We start from the raw sequence: 22126 nt of genomic DNA on the forward strand, positions 1-22126 counted from the left end.
ATTTCTGTGTGGTTTTTCATCCTCTCCTATCAGTATGATGGATTCCTCATACACATCCAGACGGAGACAAAGTAAAACAAAGGAAAGTATGTGTAAATGTGTTACATTTGAAATGTTATCTGTGACAAAACTGTGAGAAAGATCATGTGAAGGTCATGTGATTAGATGTGACTAGAATCTTTGAACCCACTTACCAAAAGCAGTGAGTAGAGTTGGTTAAATTGCTGTGACAAAATGTATTCTTTTCAGACAACACTAAACTAATCTAAAATATTACAGCTTATTTGGACGTTGATTCAACTTGCCCATACTTTTGGTCACGCATAGCGGGAGTGAAATAACTACTCCAAACTTTTCCACAACCTGAGTCACAAGACTCCTGCCATTACAATTTTCCACTTGACCCTTCAATCACTCACCTTGTGTTAAGCGATGTTACCTATGAGTACCTGCATGTAAGCAATTCATTAGATATACAGTTGCAATCAAAATTATTCAACCTCCCAGAGACCGCAGTACTCTACAAATGTCAGGACTTTATAAAACTTGCATCTACAACATTTTACTAATTAATATATAATGTAATGTTTTTGAGTTATAGGCTTTTTAATAACACAGCTATGTCTTTATTCAACCCCTGTTCATCATTGCTGTTTTACTTTATTTTTATGGTAGGGAACAAAATTGTCTTAAAACACAATTAAGCCTTTAGAAACTCTATATAAAAAACTGAATTAAAAGGATATGGCTGTTACACATCCATACATTTAGCCCATATATGTGCTGAAGTTGAGTAGCAAATATGTGACACTGGACCACAAAACCAGTCTTAAGTCGCTGGGGTATATTTGTAGCAATAGCCAAAAATACATTGAATGGGTCAAAATTATAGATTTTTCTTTTATGCCAAAAATCATTGGGAAATTGAGTAAAGATCATGTTCCATGAAGATTTTTTACTAAATTCCTACTATAAATATATCAAAATGTAATTTTTGATTAGTAATAATATGCATTGTTAAGAACTTAATTTGGAGAACTTTAAAGGTGATTTTCTCAGTATTTAGATTTTTTTGCACCCTCAGATTCCAGATTTTCAAATAGATGTATCTCGGCCAAATATTGTCTAACAAACCATATATCAACAGAAAGCTTATTTATTGAACTTCCATATGATGCATACATCTCAGTTTTGTAAAATTTAACCTTATGACTGGTTTTGTGTTCCAGGGTCACATATGGCAAAGTCTACAAAGCTCTCACAAAAGCTTTAGAGAAGAAATTGTTTTAATATATTAGAACGTCTAAGGCTACATGAAGATTTCAAAGACATTCAAAATTCCTAGAGACACAACTGGCCTTATTCCTTAGTTTAAAATGTGATGTACCAGAAAACCTTTGGGGGTGTTGTACAAAAAAGCACCATATCACAAAATGTTTGATCAGAGCAACTCAGAACAACCTGCAATGTACAGCTAAATTCTTTTAAGAGACGACGAAAAGAGGAAAAACATTTCAATGCAGTGAGAAGAGAAAAACACTAGACAAACCAAAATAAACCATTCAGTCAAAAGTTCTTTAAAGAACCATCTCTTTCTTACCTTTTTATAATCTGAAGAACCTTCTTTCACCACAAAGATCATTTTGTGAAACAAAGGTTCTTCAGATGTTAAAGGTTCTTTATGGAACCATTTAAACAAAAACGGTTCTTCTATGGCATTGTGGAGCACCTTTATTTTTTAAGAGTGTAGTCTTCATGTTGAGGCATCTTGCCGAATACCACTCTTAACCAAGAAGAACAAAAAGGCCGACTTGAACATGCTAAAATTCATTTAGATTCACATGTGGGGTTCTGAATGAATGTTTTATGGAGTGATGTGACCAAACTGGAACCTTTTGGACCCATGGATCAGTGGTGTGTCTGGTGGTGCAAAAAAGGCAATGCTTATAAGCAGAACTCCACCATCTCCATAGTCAAACATGGAGGAGAATTGTCTTTGGTGCAAAGACTGAAGCTAATGATCAGGACAGTCATCCCAAAGAATACAGTAAATCTGAATCTACTTATGCTTGGTTCAGGGATCAGTCATTAAATGTTCTTGAGTGGCCTGTTCAGTCTCCAGACTAAATTCTCATTGAAAATATTTGGTGGAATTTGAAAAAAGTAGTGGCAAAGTGATGTTTTAAAGAATAAAACATTCTGCACCAAATTTGACTTCTGGGGTTTGAATAATTTTGAACATGAACGTTCAGAGCCAATTTGATTTTTTTTAACTTCTCAGAATTACTTAAATGTGCATGAACTTTCCCTAATAGTTTACTGATGGCATTGTTGAATTGCTTTCACAACATTTAGTTCTCTGCAGCAAACTGTCTTGCGGGTCAAGGGGGTTGAATCATTTTGATTGCAACTGTAGGTAATACAAAATTTGAGGACACACAAGTTATACATAAGCTAACTACATTAGTACAACATGATTTAACAATGAAAAAAAACTTGTAAAACATTTAAAGTTAATAATTGCAACATTTACTAATACATTATTGAAATCCAAAGTTGTGATTTGTATATATATATATTTTTTTTTTATTGTAATTGATTTATTTATAGACAATTTAAATTAAGTGAATGTGTAGGAAGGAAGCTTGTGCTGTATTACAGAATTACCCTTTTTGACAGTTAGAACGTCTTTGCTGGTGAACTTTTTCAGAGAACAGCTAAAAAAAAATTTTACAGACTATACTGACGTTGATTTACCATAACCGTACTTTGGTCAAATAGCAGGAATAAAATAACCAGTATATTGTCACGATGTAGGCAGGAACACACGAACAACGATGTAGTAAAAGACGAATATTTAATAAATCCAACGGAATACAAGCAGACACAGGAACAGCACGGTAAGACATCCATATAACATCAAAGACCGACAAGAGTACAGGGGGAAACACACACCTTAAAAAGACAGACTAATTACAACCACAGGTGCAGACAATGACGGCGAAACCAAAAACACTCAGAACAGCGGGGGAGAATGGGAGAAACCAACAAGAAAGTCCGGGGGTGTGACATTACCTCCCCCTCCCGGAAGGCACGTCCTCGTGCCGACAAAAGGAAACAGTACAAAGTCATAGGAGGGGGCTTAGGTGGAGGACGGACTCCCGGGAGGAGGGCACAAGATGGAGTCCAGGGTGGTGACGGAGGGAGGAGCCAAGGAGGTGACAGGAAGGGGCTGGAGCAGGAGGAGCCAGGTGGGACCCAGAACGCAGCCAAGATGTATTCCCACGGTGGAGCCGATGGAGGGAGGAGCCATGGTGGAGGAAGGGCTGACGACTCCAAGGGGCTGACCGACGGAGGCGGAGCAGGTGGTGGGAGAGCCCGAGGCGGAGATGGAAAGCCGATGATCTTGGGTGACACCGCGGATCCGGAGGGCCAAGGCGGAACCCCAGGCTCTGGCGACCAAGTCGGAGATGGAGATCCGGAGATCCGCGGCGGAGCCGGAGCGACAGAGGACCGAGGCTGTGCCCGCGGGAGGGAGGAAGTCCACAGAGCCGGTGGGACGGCGCGACGAGGCACAGCCGGAGGAGTAGAGTCCAGAGGCGAAGGTGGGGCGACGACTGACCAGGGCGGAGCCGGAGGGACGATGGTGCCCGGTGGAGCTGGTGGATTGACGGGCGACGGCGGAGACGAGGGAGCAGAGAGCCGGGGTGGAGCCGCAGGGTCCGAGGGCCGAGGCGGAGTCCAGGACTCTGAGGCTGGAGGCGATGGTGAGGGATCCTCCAGCCATGACACCGATGGAGACTGGCAGACCCGCGGCGAACCCACCGCACAGATGGTGGGTTGAGGGTGAGCAAGGGGACAGACAGCAGACAATGGGGATTCAGGTAGGCTGGGCGGAACCAGCGGAGATTCAGGACTAGGCAGAAGAGGGAAATCCAGAAAATCCAGGCAGAATAGGTATTTCCATGACACAGTCAATAACATCCCCAAAATCTTGTTCCAGCTCACCCTCAGTGATAGTGCAGTGGGCGGGGCTCTCTACCTCCCTCTTTTGCTCCACGAAGCACTCCACCGTCGCAGATGTAATGGTCGGCTCACGCACCTGATCAGCAGTTCTGCCCCCGTTGGCACTCCATACTGCTGTCGCTCCAGGCTCGGGCTTTCCGTCTCTGATGGGCTCATAATCCGCGGGTCGGGTTGGCTGGCTGGGCTCTGGGTCTGGAGTGGCACTGACGAGATGCTCCTTGGAACAGGCGGGGAACTCGGGTCTTTTTCTCGCCAGTGTCCACTCCACAAACGCGGCAAAATCCGCTCGAGGGCCGTCCTCGGACGACGGCGCTCTGCATGACGCGTTGAGGCTAGCGTCGTAGAACGCACAGAGCGCGTCATCCGGGTAGCTGGTGGTGTTTGCTACAAGCTGGAACATGATCGTAAAACCCTCGAGCGGTAAATCCCCCTGCTTCAGCCGGAGGAGGATGAATTCTGGTTGGAGGAAGGGATCCATGGGGGAAACACACTACAGAAACAAAAAGACTGAAAAACAGAACGAAAAACTAAACGGTAGTGATGTGACGTTTGACACCGAAGCTTCGAAGCTTGTATCAAAAAAACGAAACATCTCACAGTGAAGCACTGTACCGGAGCTTGATTCGTTTTGTCCATAACCACGTGACCTGTGACGTCCGAAGCTTCGTTTTCGCACACAACCACGTGACTGCTTCATATTCTGATTCAAATAACGCGAACCCCTTTTGCAAGTATCAAGTGTCATTCACTTTTTGTTAAGAATAAATCATAATACGAATAAATATGTACATGTGTAGTTTTGTGCATATTCATTTTGTAGTTATCCTTGCTTCACAAGCACTTCTAATTAACACTAATATTAGTCAAAATTATTCTTAATTTACTTTGAACATATATGCCTACATGAACCATGCTTATACTTGTATAATTTTATTAAAACGTTTATTTACAGATCAATTCGAGTAAAATTACTGTAAAATTTCTGACATAGCACAAATTGATGTGTTTAATGAAACTGTCCAAAATCGCTTTAAGATCTGGGACGCGAAAGCAGCTTTTCCCACCTTTGTCCACAAGATGTCATTAGTGTGCAACATGTTGAAAAGCTTCGAGTAACGAACCTTTTTACGATACAGTTGAGGGGAAAGCCTCGGTGCTTCGAAAAGCTTCATTTTCCCATCACTACTAAACGGGGTGGAATACGCAAAAAAAAACTGTTTAGGTCGGTCTTTCTGTCACGATGTAGGCAGGAACACATGAACAACGATGTAGTAAAAGACGAATATTTAATAAATCCAACGGAATACAAGCAGACACAGGAACAGCAGGGTAAGACATCCATATAACATCAAAGACCGACAAGAGTACAGGGGAAAACACACACCTTAAAAAGACAGACTAATTACAACCACAGGTGCAGACAATGACGGCGAAACCAAAAACACTCAGAACAGCGGGGGAGAATGGGAGAAACCAACAAGAAAGTCCGGGGGTGTGACATATATACTTTCCCAAGTCATGAGTTACAAGGCTCCGGCAATGAATAGTTTCCACTTGACCCTTTGTTCATCTACCTGGCATTATGCATTATGACCCAATGAGTTCCCGCATCTAAGCAATGAAGAAATTCCTCATTAGATATAATACAAAATATTTATACAGTAAATATAGTCATAAACTGATTAGAAGTAATCCATCAAATTTCTATTTAAGCCTAAAAAATCCATGGTTTAGCAGCAATAGTTTTAAATTTTAAATTTTTTTTTACTTATATAACTGCTTCATTAAACAAACATCAGCCTCACGCACAATTGTCTGTAAATGATCTTCTAATTGCATTGTCGATAGTGTTGGGCAGGTTGCTTTAGAAATGTAGTAAGTTACCCTATTTAAAATATAATAAATAATGTAACTATTCCAATTACTTTATTAAAGTAATGTAACTGATTCCATTTGATTACTGTTCTAAATGTATCTATTTTTCCTAAACTCAATCATTTTCAAACATTTAAAGCAGGCAGGGTTAACCTTACTGTACTCAACACTAATTCCTTTTTTGTGAAAAAAGTATGGAGAAGGCTTGGAACAGCTCATGATCCAAAGCCTACAACATCATCTAGGGAAGATTGTGGAGCAGTGTAATGGCATGAGCATGCATGGCTTCCAGTGGCACTGGGTTACCGGTGTTTAGTGATGATGTGACAGAAGAAAGAAGCAGCCAGAAGAACTCTGAAGTGTATAGGGATATACTGTCTGCGCAGATTCAGTTAAATGGAGCAAAGTTGTTTGAGCGGCTCTTCATACAAATAGACGATGACCTAAAACATACAGCAAAAGCAACCTAGGAGTTTTTAAAGGTAAAAAAGTGGAATATTCTGCAATGGCCAAGTCAATCTTCTGATTTCAAATTGATTGAACATGCATTTCACTTGCTGAAGACAAAACTAAAGGCAGAAAGACACACAAACCAACAACAACTGAAGTCAGCTGCAGTAAAGGCCTGGCAAAGCACCACAAAGGAAGAAACCCAGTCTATGGTGATGTCCATGAGTTCCAGACTTAAGACAGTCATTGCCTGCAAAGGATTCTCAACAAAATATTAAAAATGAAGATTTTATTTATGATTATATTTATTTGTCCAATTACTTTTGAGCCCCTGAAAATGGGGGGTCTGTGTATAAAAATGATTGTAATTCCTTAGAATTTTATGTTATATTGTTCAACCCCTTGAATTAAAGCTTAAAGTCTGCACTTCAATTTCATCTTGATTGTATCATTTTTAAAACTATTCTAGTGGCATACAGAGCCGAAATTATGAAAAGTGTGTCAGTGTCCAAATATATATGGACCTGGCTGTATGTCATTCCACGAAACTGGTACGATTTGGATTTACACATTTTAGATTTTTTTACCAAAATGTATTACTTTTCTGAATATCCCACAATACTAATAAAAAAATATTTCTTTCCCACCTCATCAAATCCCTATTATTTTTGGTCATTATTTTCAGATATGTGCACTATTAGTCTTCAACCCCATTATGGACAATATGATATATCATTATAAAATGTATTTGTAATGAAATCAACATATTTCTATTAATTCAGTATTTGCAAATATAAAAGTTACATAAAATCTCACACCTTTGCTCTACTAAAGCCTGAAACAGAACTTTTTGTGACAGCAACCTCATCATTTTTGATCAAAGAAGTGGCTTAACTTCAGAATTTAAACTAAAATCTGTATTCATATGATTGCTCTGGACATTTCAGACTGAGTTCAACAAACATTAAATTACTTTTTCATAAATTAACCTCTTAAACTCTGCGGTGTGTTTCAAAATGTTGCTGCTTCATTTACACGACCTTCCTCATATAGTATCAGCCCAAATATGGTCTCATTTGAAAGCTTAGAGTCTCCTCTTTACGAGGAATACCTTCTCAATATATATATATATACACATATATATATATATAGTTGTTGTTGTTGTTTTCTTCCCCTTCGAGCGACAGCTGACGTCCGGTTTTAGTGGCAGGTACTGTCGGCTGCCAGTGGCAGCCACTTCCTGCTGACAACTGCCAATTTTTCGCTGAACCCCCTCTCTAAACCCTGCTTGATTTTTTTTATTATGCAAACATTTAACATACAAAAAGTACAGAACAGACAAAACCTTTACAGGAAAAGATAATAATAGGACAAAACAACACTTCTTGTAAAGTTTCACATACACAGATAAAGATTTACAGATGAATAAGAAAATAATAATAATAATAACTTAATATAAATAAATAAAATAAGAAAATAATAATAATAACAAACACATACAGAGGAAGAACCTTTGCATTACTGTGCATTACTGGTATTACCAAAACAATCTTCATAATATTTCAAAATTTTATCACTTTTCTTGTTTTTAATAATAATAAAAAAGAGATTTAAGGGAAGCATCGATTTCAATTAAGAAATGAGAAAAAGAAGGCTGCGATTTAGAGAATTTTTGTTTATGAATAAAAAATTTCCCAATCAAAATCAAAAAATTAACTGTGTAATTCACTGAAATACTAGTTTTACCTTTATAGTAACAAATTATATCTTTTAACTGAAAGGAACTGGAAGAATCAAGGTGCTTACCTATATAAAAATGTAAACTATTCCAAAAGTTTTGAGTCTTTACACATTGAAAAAATAAATGAATCAGTGTTTCATCCTTCATCCCACAAAATGAGCATGATCTGTCAACATCCATATATTTTGCCAATGTATCGTTTGCAGGATATATTTTATGAAGGATCTTAAAATGAACTTCTTTTATTTTATTTGGAATGCAGTACTTGCTGGCCAAATGGGTGCCCTAAGCAAAAATTTACTTTTGTGCCCCTTCCCCCAAATATTACGGAAGTAAAAAAAAAAAACCTACTATAGGGGCTAAAATAGAACTTTATTCAAATAAAAGTAAATACATAAATAAATTGTATCATTTATAAATTACAATTGTAGCTCTACAGCAAAAAATACAAACTAAAATTACACTTTAAATAAAACTTTTAAAAATGTGAAATCTTAATAAAATAAACAATAATAAACTGAAATAAAATCAACACTGTCATCTGCTGGAGCAGTTCAAAATTTACAATAAAGCAGACTTTGACAATAAAGCAGACAAGGGTTATGATGTCCACATATTTTTGTTGAGGAAATGATAGGAAAGATTATGTGGATATTTTAAATGTTTGGTCAATATTAAACAAGGAATTTGATCGTCATGTAAGTGTAACATTTACCAGGCCTTTGGTGCCCTTTTCAGGCATTTCTATTAAAATTGTAATGTAAACTGCTAATTTTGTATTAGATTATGTATTTTAACACTGTTATTTAATGACACCATATGGTCATTATTAATCAATAATCATAATTGCCTCTGTGTTTTAATATAATGCATTTTAAGTCACTGTGTTTACTTAGATCTGCTTTTATTCATATTAAGAAAGATGCGTTAGTCGTGAAATTATTACCGACATTAAAACACATTAACGTCGACAGAATAAAATAAAGTTTCACAGGATTATGAACGCACCTGAAAGTGATACACGGGCTTCATCTTGGGCTTTTTTTTCTTTCGTTTCGTTTCGTTTAGTATTGATGTCTCTTTCCAGGACCAGGCATATTGTCCATCAATTATTATCATCATTTTTGGCCAAATAGGCAGCCGTAAACAGAGGTGAGGGCGCGTCGCGGCGCAGATGCTGCATGTCACCACGGGTGCTTACTAGCCTACTCTGCGCTTACCGTAAAATGCAATATATATACGTTTATATTTTTACATGTATATTATTAATATTAATTTATTATTATAATATATAAAAACGTTTTTTTTTTAGCAGCTGGGATGGGGCCCCCCTGGGACTTGGTGCCCTACGCAGACTGCGTACTCTGCGTATAGGGAGCGGCGGTACTGCTTGTGAGGTAATAACAGGCTTCCTTCCAGTCTATTAACTCAATAAGAGATGCCCAGTAAAATTTGCCTCTAGGAACATTATATTTTTTTCTGTAGAATTTGTCGAATATGCTTATTATTACATTTTTTGTTAAAAATACTAATTCCGCTAAACCCTGCTTGAAAAGCCGCCAAATGTCGCTAAATGACGTCATGCACTAATTAGCATATCCGTGACGTCATTGCTGCATTTTAATGCAGCCAAATTCTCAATAAAACGGTTTTCATTGATATATTTCATAGATAAATGAATATATTTTAAGGATCTTTTGTCAGACAACGGGGTAAATATGAAATAGTGACTGACACGTAATGCTGCATTCACGCCATAATGACCGTAATTTCAATCTGACAACACGTGACCTTCTATTTGGAGTTGTTCAAGAACTCGGACTCGGAATTATGCTTTTTCTATGGCAACACTATCAACACCTAAACAGAGCCTACGTTGGTCAGGTGGTACAGCGGTCATGTGGTACAAGTCCTAGCTCTCAGAAGACTCCCAGTTTACAAATTGTAATTACAAGTTCTACAAGGACGTGAAAGCTTTTTAAGTTGGAATTTCGTAATTGGGTGATTCTTAGACTATGGGCACTTTTATGTACTTTGGTCATATTTTTAAAAATGTGATAATGATTATTTTTTAAAAATATTTTTAAAAATGAAAATACAGTTTAAAAATACGACTTATCTGGTAACTATTAATGTACCTGAATTAAGCACTAGTAAAATAATTAAAATACATTATAGTATTTAATGTGAGACCTCTATCAATATTACTTTTTATACAAAATATAGCTGTCGCACAGTATTGGTGTCATTTCCACCACAACACTGTAATGTATCTTAAAAAAGTTTGTGTGGAACGTTTTTTTGGTGTTTTCTATGGAAATGTTGAGTGACATCAGAGCACATGTCGAACATGGAGGGAATTTAAATTTTCATCAACAACAAATGAAGAAAAAAGTAAATATTGCTTGATCAGTGAATATATTTATTCTATGTAATTTCCACCGTCAAGGGTGTTATTAAAAAGCTAAAAAAATTAAGTTAAATAAGAGTATTTTACATACACGAAATGCTAAGTAATAAATCAAAGCCAATCAGTGAAGCTATCTTCCATTTTTTCACAAAAAAAAACTACAGAAATGTCATTTCCACCACACTGCCCTCTGTGGTGGAAATGACATTTATGGTTATGACATTAAAAGTACAATTTATGGATTGTGAGAATAGATTTGCATGACTGCAAATGTTTCAATCCAGAAAAAGTCATGTTGCAGCATTGGGACGAAGCTTCCTTACATTTACGTTAATTCCTTGTCATTTCCACCACCACCCTGTCATTTCCACCACACACACATTTTTAAAAAAATAATTAAAAAGTTCTCATCACACATTAAAAAAATTATCCACAATTTCTGAATCATGCTCCACTTAATATAAAGACCAAAGTTATTCTATTTTTTAATTGTATATTGATATGCACATTTGTTCATTGCAGGTCAAAAAAAAAAAGTAAAATATTAACCATTTCTCTTGTAATCTAAGTTTGTCCTCTTACAGACCTTAAAACTAGACAAATTATTTAAACTTATGAGACTGTGTTATGTGACTTTTGAACAAATTTTTTTTCTTCAACTTCTCAAGGCTAAAAGTGCCCCTAGTTGAAGAAACGCCCAATTATGGGAATTCCAATATGGCGTGAACGCACTTATTAAGACATTACCGGAATAACCAAAAGCGGAATCAACTGCGCCTCACCTCAGGGTTGCCAGGTTTCACAACAAAACTTGCCCAAAAAATACACGTTCTTTGGCTGGGTTCTCCTTGGCAAAATCGCCAAAGTGGCTTAATATCACATTATTAGGGTCACTTCAACCCACGAACCTGAAAAACAACCCACAAAAAAGTTTTAAAGTATCCCAATTGCACGGAAAAGCCACTGAGTTGGCAACACTGCCTAGCGATTAGTGTTTCATTCCTGAACAATCAGTGTTTTTGAACGAATTGTTTTCGTGAATGTTTCAATGACTTGGTCATGTCTCCTTCTCGAATGAGTGTTGTTGAATAAAAAGTCCAAGGCTGAATTCGGATGAAAATAGTACTCTTTACTATCCATGAAACTCATCAAGCAGTCTCTTGTTTTGTTTCTGAAACAGTGTTTTGAATGAATTGGAAGAGTGATTCAATAATTGAATAATGCATGAGATCAGTCAGTACAGTCAGTAAACTGTATAGGTTAATGTTTAATATAAAATGTACTTGTATTAATCAAATTAGAACTCACATGGCATTTACCAAGTTGCCACATTTGCGTTTTTTTTGCATTTAGATCTTGACCAAAGACTCAGTGACAGTTTCTGTGGATGGCGTTGTGTACTTCCATGTAAGTGACCCTGTTGCCTCAATGTCAAATGTGAGTAATGCAGATTACTCCACCCGCCTGCTGGCCCAGACCACCTTGAGGAACATCCTGGGCACCAAGAACCTGGCTGAGGTCCTTTCTGACCGAGAAGCCATCTCCCAAAGCATGCAGGTGAGCGTGATACTGAAAAGAAACAGGTAAAATGGAGAAAATTTGTTGCACTAATCTCCTCCCTGCTGCAGATGACTCTAGATGAGGCCACAGATTCGTGGGGTATCAAGGTGGAGCGGGTAGAAATGAAAGATGTTAAACTGCCACAGCAGCTGCAGAGAGCAATGGCGGCGGAAGCAGAGGCGGCCCGTGAAGCCAGAGCGTAGGCGAGTATTACTGCCAGACATTACTAATATGTATGAAAAAACTACACCACATTTGATTTACAATTTGTGAGACCATACCCTAATAGAATGGTTTGTGACATTACAGGTGATTGCAGCGGAGGGTGAGATGAACGCATCCAGGGCTCTGAAGGAGGCGTCTCTAGTGATCGCAGAGTCTCCATCTGCCCTTCAGCTCAGATATCTCCAAACCCTCAACACCATCGCAGCTGAGAAGAACTCCACTATCATCTTCCCTCTGCCCATGGACGTCATAAGCCACTTCATGAGGAAATGATTAATGAATATTTACAAGTGTACACATGCTCGCAACCCGCAAGCCATTTGTTTAGAAATTTTACATGATTTTCTTATGTGTCATGTTTTCATATTTCAGGTTTTTCGTGTTGAAAAGAGTGACAAGGTTTACAAATGATTTATTTTAAAAAATACAATATCAAATCTTATTTTAGAACATATATTAATGTCTTTCAGATGCTGATTTTATATTCTTATATACGTTTACATGAAATTAAATAAACTAATAAAAACAGATTTTACATTTTCTAAATATTTATAGTATATCCACCAATGTGAATGACAATCTTCTTCAGCTGTTCTTTATCTAACCATAAATAACCATTCATCTTGAAGAACCCAAAATAAACATCTACAGTCGTGGCCAAAAGTTTTGAGAATTACATAAATATTGGAAATTGGAAAAGTTGCTGCTGAAGTTTTTATAATAGCAATTTGCATATACTCCAGAATGTTATGAAGAGTGATCAGATGAATTGCATAGTCCTTCTTTGCCATGAAAATTAACTTAATCCCGAAAAAAAAAAACTTTCCACTGCATTGTTAAGAAGGCTTCAGGGCATCCAAGAAAGTCCAGCAAGCGCCAGGATCGTCTCCTAAAGAGGATTCAGCTGCGGGATCGGAGTGCCACCAGTGCAGAGCTTGCTCAGGAATGGCAGCAGGCAGGTGTGAGCGCATCTGCACGCACAGTGAGGCCAAGACTTATGGAAGATGGCCTGGTGTCAAGAAGGGCAGCAAAGAAGCCACTTCTCTCCAAAAAAAAAAACAAAACATCAGGGACAGATTGATCTTCTGCAAAAAGTATGGCGAATGGACTGCTGAGGACTGGGGCAAAGTCATATTCTCCGATGAAGCCTCTTTCCAATTGTTTGGGGCATCTGGAAAAAGGCTTGTCCGGAGAAGAAAAGGTGAGCGCTACCATCAGTCCTGTGTCATGCCAACAGTAAAGCATCCTGAGACCATTCATGTGTGGGGTTGCTTCTCATCCAAGGGAGTGGGCTCACTCACAATTTTGCCCAAAAACACAGCCATGAATAAAGAATGGTACCAAAACACCCTCCAACAGCAACTTCTTCCAACAATCCAACAACAGTTTGGTGAAGAACAATGCATTTTCCAGCACGATGGAGCACCGTGCCATAAGGCAAAAGTGATAACTAAGTGGCTCGGGGACCAAAACGTTGACATTTGGGGTCCATGGCCTGGAAACTCCCCAGATCTTAATCCCATTGAGAACTTGTGGTCAATCCTCAAGAGGCGGGTGGACAAACAAAAACCCACTAATTCTGATAAACTCCAAGAAGTGATTATGAAAGAATGGGTTGCTATCAGTCAGGATTTGGCCCAGAAGTTGATTGAGAGCATGCCCAGTCGAATTGCAGAGGTCCTGAAAAAGAAGGGCCAACACTGCAAATACTGACTCTTTGCATAAATGTCATGTAATTGTCGATAAAAGCCTTTGAAACGTATGAAGTGCTTGTAATTATATTTCAGTACATCACAGAAACAACTGAAACAAAGATCTAAAAGCAGTTTAGCAGCAAACTTTGTGAAAACTAATATTTGTGTCATTCTCAAAACTTTTGGCCACGACTGTACACAGATGAGAGTTCTTGCTTCCATTTTCTTAACTTCTCCGTTCACGTAAATGTTTTCTAACTTTCCACTAGAGGACAGTATTGTGTCAAAAAGTTAGAGGAAATGAAGTTCCAGTCTCCATGTTATGGTGGTAGTTCAAAGACTTCTGTGTGGTTTTCCATCCCCTCTTCTGTCAGTATGATGGATTCCTCATACACATCCAGACGGAGACAAAGAATAACACTAAGGGGAAAGTATGTGTAAATGTGTTACGTTTGAAATTTCAAATGTCATTTTAAATACAATTAAACATAGAATCATTAACATCCAAATGTCCAACCACTTTCAAATAAATAATATATAATTAAATTAATTATTCTTGAACCAATCAAAGGTTTTAAAGTGAGAAGGTATTTTGATGGTAAATCTACTTTTGATGTTTTATATAAAATTGTACAGAATACAGTATTTAATGTAATTACATCAGAAGTACTGCCCTGATAGCACACATACATCACAGAGACGTCTATTTGACATCTATATTTACATCTGGAAGACGTATTTTTTAGTGTTGCTCATCTGCAATACGTCTATAGGACATTTCCTGTCCTTAAGATGTTTATGATTTAGAATGTATGTAAAACTGACATCTTATAGACATCTGTCAGATGTTTGTTCAAAGCAGATGCTTTCCAGATCAAGTCATTTTTCACAGACATATGTGTGCTGTCTGGGTGTAAATAAATTACAGAAAAATTAAGAGCAATCCCTTACTTTACTTTTTTTAATGAAACATAACATTTAATAACAGTAATTAATTACTTAATGCAATACACCCAGCTCTGTCGGTGAGTCTTTCAGGTTACATCGTTACTACAGCAGAGGGCGACAAAGTGTGTTTTTTGTGTTATTAATGTTTTACACATTCTGTCACGAACGATAGTACGTCTCGTTCAGCCAATGAAATGCTCCGTCATAATCCGTACTCGAATGCTATTGGCTCCTCAGTATTTGAATAAATAGGTTACTAGCCGAAACGAAAAATTGTGGAAGGACAAAGATTCATTTAAATACAATACTTTTTGTACATTTTATATGAACTGCCATAATATTGCAGGAACTCATTCAGATTTCTATGTTCATGTTCTACAGACAAAAACAACAGCATATGGATTTGGGATGATATGACTAAATAACAGAACTGACATTATTTCTTTAATAAAAAAAAAAAAAAAACAGATGTTTTCACAAGTATAATATTTCTAGTTTAGGAAATTAGGGTTAGGGTTAGGCTACTTACCAGATCAGGATGGCTGGTATGAGAGTTAGGCCTGCAGCCAGCAGGAAACTAAACCCCGAGAACCATGACAGTGTAGCTGCATAGATGCTGCTGAACATGGTAAATGAAACACCAATACTCAACATCTCCACAAAGGCTACACACGCAAACATGGCACCTGTGCACAAACAAACAGCCATAAGGAACAACCTTACACAGCCATCAATAATTCAGAATTCATGTGAATTGGGAATGCTCTGTTTTTTGGGAACACCTGGATTTGTTTGAAAAACTGTAATAAACTCTATTCTATTCTATAGAGATTCTTACCTTGCTCAGATCCAGACACTATTTTGGACATCATGGATCGTAGGACAGGAGTTGGCATGATGGACAGCAGCAAAGGCAACCTCACTGCAATGAATAAAACATAGACCATTGTTCCTCCTGAAAATAGTCCATCCAGCCACCCATTAGAAACTCCAAAACTGCACAAACTCAGTTTTACCCAGGAACATGAGCAGGGTTGACTTTGCAAACGCTGCCATGATGAGGCCGGCTGCCACAGACATCAGCCCCAGTAGGATGATGTAGGCGTCTGGCAGACAGCGGGAAAGTAGCGCCACACCCGCAAAACTAACCAGATAGATGGCAGTGGAGAGAGCCGAGCCATAACCCACCAAAACCTCACTCCAACACAGAGGAGTATTCAGCTCATACAAGATGAAAATGGACATGCCACCCTGCAGGGCTACCTGTGAGAGACACAATAATATTAATAGTAATAATAAATATAGCTGCAAGCAGCAATTAAGGGGCCAAGCACTAGACAAGCAAGGCAGCAAGCATCAGAGCAACTTAAGCAATAAGTAATTAAAGGAACATTCCACTTTTTTTTTTTTGAAATAGGCTAATTCTCCAACTCCCCCCGAGTTAATAAGTTGAGTTTTACCGTTTTTAAATCAATTTAGCCGTTATCCTGTTCTGGCGATATCACTTTTAGCATAGCATAGCATAGATCATTGAATCCTATTAGACCAATAGCATCGCGTTCAAAAACAATCAGCGAGTTTCGATATTTGTCCTATTTAAAACTTGACTCCTCTGTAGTTATATTGTGTACTAATACCGGCGGAAAATGTAAAGCTGTGATTTTCTAAGTCGATAAGATTAGGAACTACACTCCCATTCTGACGTAATAGTCAAGGAAGTTTGCTGCCGTAATATGGACGCAGCAGGCGGAGTAATATTGAAATTAGTTCCCAGCTAGGTTAGCATTTGCACATGTGCTGCATGATATTACTGCGCCTGCTTCGGCCATATTACGGCAGCAAACTTCCTTGACTATTACGCCGGAAGGGGAGTGTAGTTCCTAATCTTATCAGCCTAGAAAATCGCAGCTTTACATTTTCTGCCAGTATTAGTACACGATATAACTACAGAAGTGTCAAGTTTTAAATAGGACAAATACCGAAACTCGTTGGTCATTTTTGAACGCGATGTTATTGGTCCAATGGGATTCAATGATCTATGCTAAGCTTTGCAAAAAGTGATATCGCCAGAACAGGAGAACGGCTGAATGGATTATAAAACGGTAAAACTCAACTTATTAACTCGGGGGGAGTTGGAGAATGAGCCTATTTCCAAAGATAGTTGAGAATGAGCCTATTTCCAAAAAAAGTGGCATGGTCTGAGTCAAATTAGTTAAAAATCGAAACAACAGTCTAGGAGGAGTTCGAAAAAGATGTTTTCAACATAAATCAAAATGGTGGACAGGAAGTTTGGCCGACTATGGCAAAATTTGCATCATACTTGTTAAACTTGTTCTCAGCATAACCCAAGGAATGTTTTGAAATTAGTTTGACAATAAGCTAATGCAATGAAGAGTTCTAAGCATCTTTGAAAACTTTATTATTAATAGTTAATAAATTGTTTATCGTTTTTGACCAATAGGCGTCGCTGTTACCAAATTGTGAGGTGACAATGGCACATACAAAGTTTGGTGTCAATATGTCAAAGCTTTGCAGAGATACAGTCTCAGATGCAGTTTGGCGTCATTCCAGCAAATTCATTGATGCGTTAAATAAAAACCATTTCGTATATCGACATGAAATACATTATTTTTTTGTAGCATGGTCTGAAGATGATCTAAGTCAAAATTTTTAAAAATTGGACCAGCGGTCTACAAGGAGTTCGAAAAAGTTTGTCCAACTATGGCAAAATTGGTATCTTTGTTTTCGGCATGAGCTAAAGAATATGACCAGGTTCATAAATTTATTTTAATCTAATTTAAGTCCAATTTATTCAAACTTTATTAGCATTTTTGGAAATTTCTTTATAACTTTTGGCCATAGCAGAAAAACTTAACCTCACAAATTTTACATTTTGGTGTCCATTTGACTCTGCTTGAGCCAAGGATTCAGACGACCTTATGGTTCAAAAGTTATCAGCATAAACATGAGTGAAATTTTGGATAGGGCTGCACGATAAATCGAATGCGATTATGAGGCTCGTTTAGTCAATGAAGCCAGTACTTTGATCAGTAGTAAATTTCCATCACGTGCGTTCAGCTGCGTTCAGCTGGAGCGTTCAGAGGCGTAAATCACTGACAAGCTACGCAAAATCGCGCTCAAAAGATTTTGCGTAGCTTGTCAGTGATTTACGTCTCTGTGTATTAATTGCCGCTCCAGCGGAACGCACGTGATGGAGATTTACTACTAATCAAAGTACCGGCTTCATTTACTTAACGCGCCTCATAATCGCATTAAATTTATCGTGCATCCCTAATTTTGGACAAGTGGTGGCGCTAAAACTTGATATGGCTACTGTTGAGACTGTCCTCTTTCTGTGTGCCAAATTACATAGACACGGCTGACATAGACACAAGAGTGGAAGAAACAGAAGAAGAAGAAGAAGAATAGGAACGCCAATGGATACAATAGGTGCCTTCGCAACATCGGTGCTTGGCCCCTAATAATAATAATAATCTTGATGCTTAAATTGGGGCTACTTCCTCATCTCTGAATTAAAACTTACATACTGTGAGTTATATATGAAATTATCCATTTATATTGTACTGACTCCCACTGTATACTGACTGACCTGTCAGTATAACTTGTTTGGAAGCATCCATTATTTCTTATATTTATAATTCCGCTAGAGGCACAAAAATTGCAAACTTCACTGTCACTTCTGATGTACCACAAACAGAGAGCTTATAAATAATGTCAGAATTATCATAATCACCCTGAAAAAGGCAAAAGCAGCCAGCATGAGCAACAGCACTACGTTCCTTCTCCGTTTAGAGGTTGCGAAGAGCAGGTAGACGCCCTGCAGACGGGTGGTAAGAGCTTGAGACCGGTTTATTCGAGGGACTTCAGAAGCTGAGGGGTCAGATGAAGTCAGACTGGGATCTGGAAGAACCAGGGACTCCTTCAAGACCACCAGCACATAGAAGAGGTTTATCAGATGCAGAAAGACCGCGGTGAGGAAGGGCCAGGTGAAGCCAGCTGCTTTGATGTAGAATCCAGTGCACAGTGAAGCTAAGCCAGTCAAAACCCCCAAAATCATGTCCAGCCGAGCCATTCGGACAGTCTTCTGCCCTTCCGGATCCTTTCCGCAGAGGTCGGCCACATAGGCGAAACATCCGCCAATCAGAGTGGTGGGGCCGCCCATCAGGCCTGAGAGGAAGGAGGCAGCTAGCAGGTAATTGAGACTGAAGGAGAATCTACTGACCAAAACATAAGATAATGCAAACAAAGTGTCGCCCACCAGAGGAGGAACAATGGCAACTTTACGCCCACGGTAGTCACTGTATGAGACCAGGAGCAAGGCGGATATGAGACTGGGAATGAGGAAGCACAGTTCACTCTTGAGGAGGAAAATGGACGTCTCCTTCTGTACTGCCTGAGAGAGGAGAGAAAAAAAGCGTTCAGATCAGAACATAAAACAATAGGAATATATAAACATAAAGCTCAATGAATATTTGTTACAGACATGGAGATTAACTGTAAATTTCACCAAGCTGACTCACTCACTAAAACTCCCACAGGTCGTGTTTTCATATCATTTTAAGTTTTATTTTGATGTAACAAAGTGGATATATCTAAGTGTGTGAGTTGTTTACTTACCTTTTTTTTAATTAGTCTTCCAATTAACGCCATTATATTGTTCATTCAGACTGATTCGCGAACACGGATCGCGAATGAACACAAGAGGCGGGTTTTATCGGATGAACCAATCACAGCCGAACATAACCAGTCATATCCAATCATATCATGACTTTACCTGCTGGAGTTGCTGTTGGACAATGTTTCTTTAGAAAAGTAAGTAATTTACACACTTTTTAATGTTCTATTTTGTAATATTGGCGTTGTTTTATTTTTGTACTACTCATTTATATATATATATGAACTGTTCTTTTTAGTTATGCCTGTAAAACTTAGTCAATTGAGTCTTCGTGAGAGATGTAGGGAGTGAAAGTGAGCGTGAAATATGACACCGGTAATTCAAATTTATCAAATGACAAGCAGATCCACTGTACAAGCTTTTGAATTGAAAAGGAATTTTCTTACACACACAAGGACTTCAAACAGAAAAAAGTACAAAACATTAGCTCAACTTCAGCAAATATAACCGGTTCTCCAGAACACTTTTACTGAGATATCAACATCATTATCAATGTAAACTTTACCTAGTTAACAGTGCAAACAGTTTATTCTCTGAACACACTCATTATATTTAAACATTTTAGTCGTTTTAGTTTTGCCTTTCATTTGCTGATAATTATTCTAACCTTTATTTTAAAGATTAAAATGTTGTTTTAGTAGTATGTTTACTGTTATATTTTTTATTAATATTTAGAATTAACTTCTATATGAAATGTATAACTTTAGTGTTTTATATATTATTTTTTTTTTCTTTTTATTTATTCCCAGTTAGGAATTTTAATGCTTCAATTTAAATTATTTCAGTTATTTGCAAGGCATTTTTATATTTAGTAAAAAATGTTTTAAATGTTTTTAATAGTTTTAGTTTTATAGACAACGTCCAGACATTTTATTTCCTCTAAAATCAATCTAGTGTGTCTTTTCTAGGTGTCTTTTCTACATTATAATATTAAAAAATAATATTCATACACTAAAAAAATGCTGGGTTATTTTTACCCAAATGCTAGTTTTAGCCTGTTGGGTCATTTTATTGGGTTGTTTTTCATATTTTTACCCAGGTCATGGGTAGTTTTTCTGTACTCGAAAAATATTGGGGTATTTTAACCCAAATGCTGGATTCAGCTTGTTGGGTCATATTAATGGGTTATATTTTTTTTACCCAGGTGCTGGGTGGCTGCTAGGTTATTTTTTCTACCCAATCACTGGGTTGAGCCTGTCTCTGTTGTGCACTTCTTTAGCGAAATACAGGTTAGATTTTATTTCATTTATAAGGTCAACTGTGCTGTAAATTATATTATTTTATGCAACACAACATACAAGGATGAGATGAAAGTCATCTGCATCAGCACCGGTCTTTAGTTTCGAAATGAAACGCCTTTTGCTGGTCCAAAACATAAACTTATTTTATTCGATATAATACTAAATATAATTTAATTAAATGTTAAAATATGTTCTCTAATTCTTAATTCTTGTTTATGGGTAGGTAACGGAGTCAGTCACGGCATCTTTCAGCTACGAGTGTTTTTTTAATTTCCAGCCCATTTCAGCAATATAATATTTAATATTTAATAATATTTAAACAATAGTTAACGTAAATTAAAATCCAGCATGTTGGGTAAAAACATTTAACCCAACCAGCTGGGTCAAAATAACCCTGCATGTGTTCTGTCCAATATTTACAGAGTGCTGGGTTGCCAAGTTGGTTTGGTTTTAATCCAGTGTAATTTCAATTCAATTGCTATATATTAAAGATATATATGAAATATTATAGATTCAAAGTTAATAGCGGCTAATTTGTTGTGTTACTAAAAACAGCCACACATCACAGAACATGTGATAAACGCCTTCAGAAGAAGATTTTAGGAAGTCATTATTGGAAAAGGAAAGGAAAGGAAACTGAAGCAGCTAAAGGCTCTGACCTGGTGTATGGTGACATAGCTCTGGTTGTTTGAGCAGTGAGACAGGCTCTCAGCAGGGTAGGTCGTGCCGCTCAGCTCAAACCACAGCCTACGGTACACATACTGCTGCAGCAGAGGGTAGATCATAAACATGGCAAACGCATACAGGCCAATTGCCGGTTCGATCAGAAGCACTCGACCCATCCCACTTCCTGCTCTACACCGGCAAAAATAATAGGAGAGATGCTTGAGAGGACACTAAACAATCACTAAACCAATAACAGAAATGACAATCAATGAGTTTATTAATTTATTATGAACATATAATTAAAGTCTTTTGCTTACATCTATATAGATATAGATAGATTCTTACCTTTAAGTTAATATAAGAGAAATCTTTCCATATTTACAGCATTTTGTTCCTTCTTCAAATCCACTTGAAAAGTCATAGGACACGGCAAACAGAAAGATCACTTTATAGTAGGTTGTATTCCGACCAGATTATTCATTTGAGACTTTAGAGCCTGTAAGAGAGAGACTTCCACTCCTTACGTTTGTTTGTCAAGACTACAAATCCTCAAAGGAACACACACCCTCAGAACACGTATGTGTGTTTGTGTAG

At 37.7% G+C, this 22126-nt stretch overlaps 2 protein-coding genes across 2 annotated transcripts; one reads left to right on the forward strand and one right to left on the reverse strand.

Annotated features, from left to right (window-relative positions):
- Positions 1-9851: 9851 nt before the first annotated feature.
- On the forward strand, positions 9852-12577 carry LOC141298965 (stomatin-like). The gene is given in 4 exon segments (XM_073829256.1): positions 9852-9857; positions 11856-12059; positions 12131-12265; positions 12372-12577. Coding segments are annotated over 4 exon segments (534 nt in total). The 3' UTR covers positions 12561-12577.
- An 887-nt stretch (positions 12578-13464) lies between these two features.
- slc46a3 (solute carrier family 46 member 3) lies at positions 13465-21708 on the reverse strand. Its single transcript, XM_073830145.1, has 6 exons — positions 21526-21708; positions 18684-19343; positions 15946-16192; positions 15768-15851; positions 15459-15615; positions 13465-14401 (listed from the first exon to the last, which is right to left on the reverse strand). The coding sequence occupies exons 1-6, from the start codon at positions 21706-21708 to the stop codon at positions 14302-14304; spliced, it is 1431 nt and encodes a 476-aa protein (XP_073686246.1). The 3' UTR covers positions 13465-14301.
- Between the last annotated feature and the right edge of the window lie 418 nt (positions 21709-22126).

Source organism: Garra rufa, chromosome 23 (assembly GCF_049309525.1).
Source record: "Garra rufa chromosome 23, GarRuf1.0, whole genome shotgun sequence".
Lineage (NCBI taxonomy): Eukaryota > Metazoa > Chordata > Actinopteri > Cypriniformes > Cyprinidae > Garra > Garra rufa.

What these genes read in the sequence shown, in the direction of transcription:
- slc46a3 (XM_073830145.1), bottom strand. Translation starts at nt 21,708, where the DNA reads ATGGGTCGAGTGCTTCTGATCGAACCGGCAATTGGCCTGTATGCGTTT. An exon ending in AACCCTGCTCATGTTCCTGG is followed by an intron (nt 15,852 to 15,945) that starts GTAAAACTGAGT and finishes TATTCATTGCAG; the next exon opens with TGAGGTTGCCTTTGCTGCTG. An exon ending in ATACCAGCCATCCTGATCTG is followed by an intron (nt 14,402 to 15,458) that starts GTAAGTAGCCTA and finishes CTTTCCCCTTAG; the next exon opens with TGTTATTCTTTGTCTCCGTC.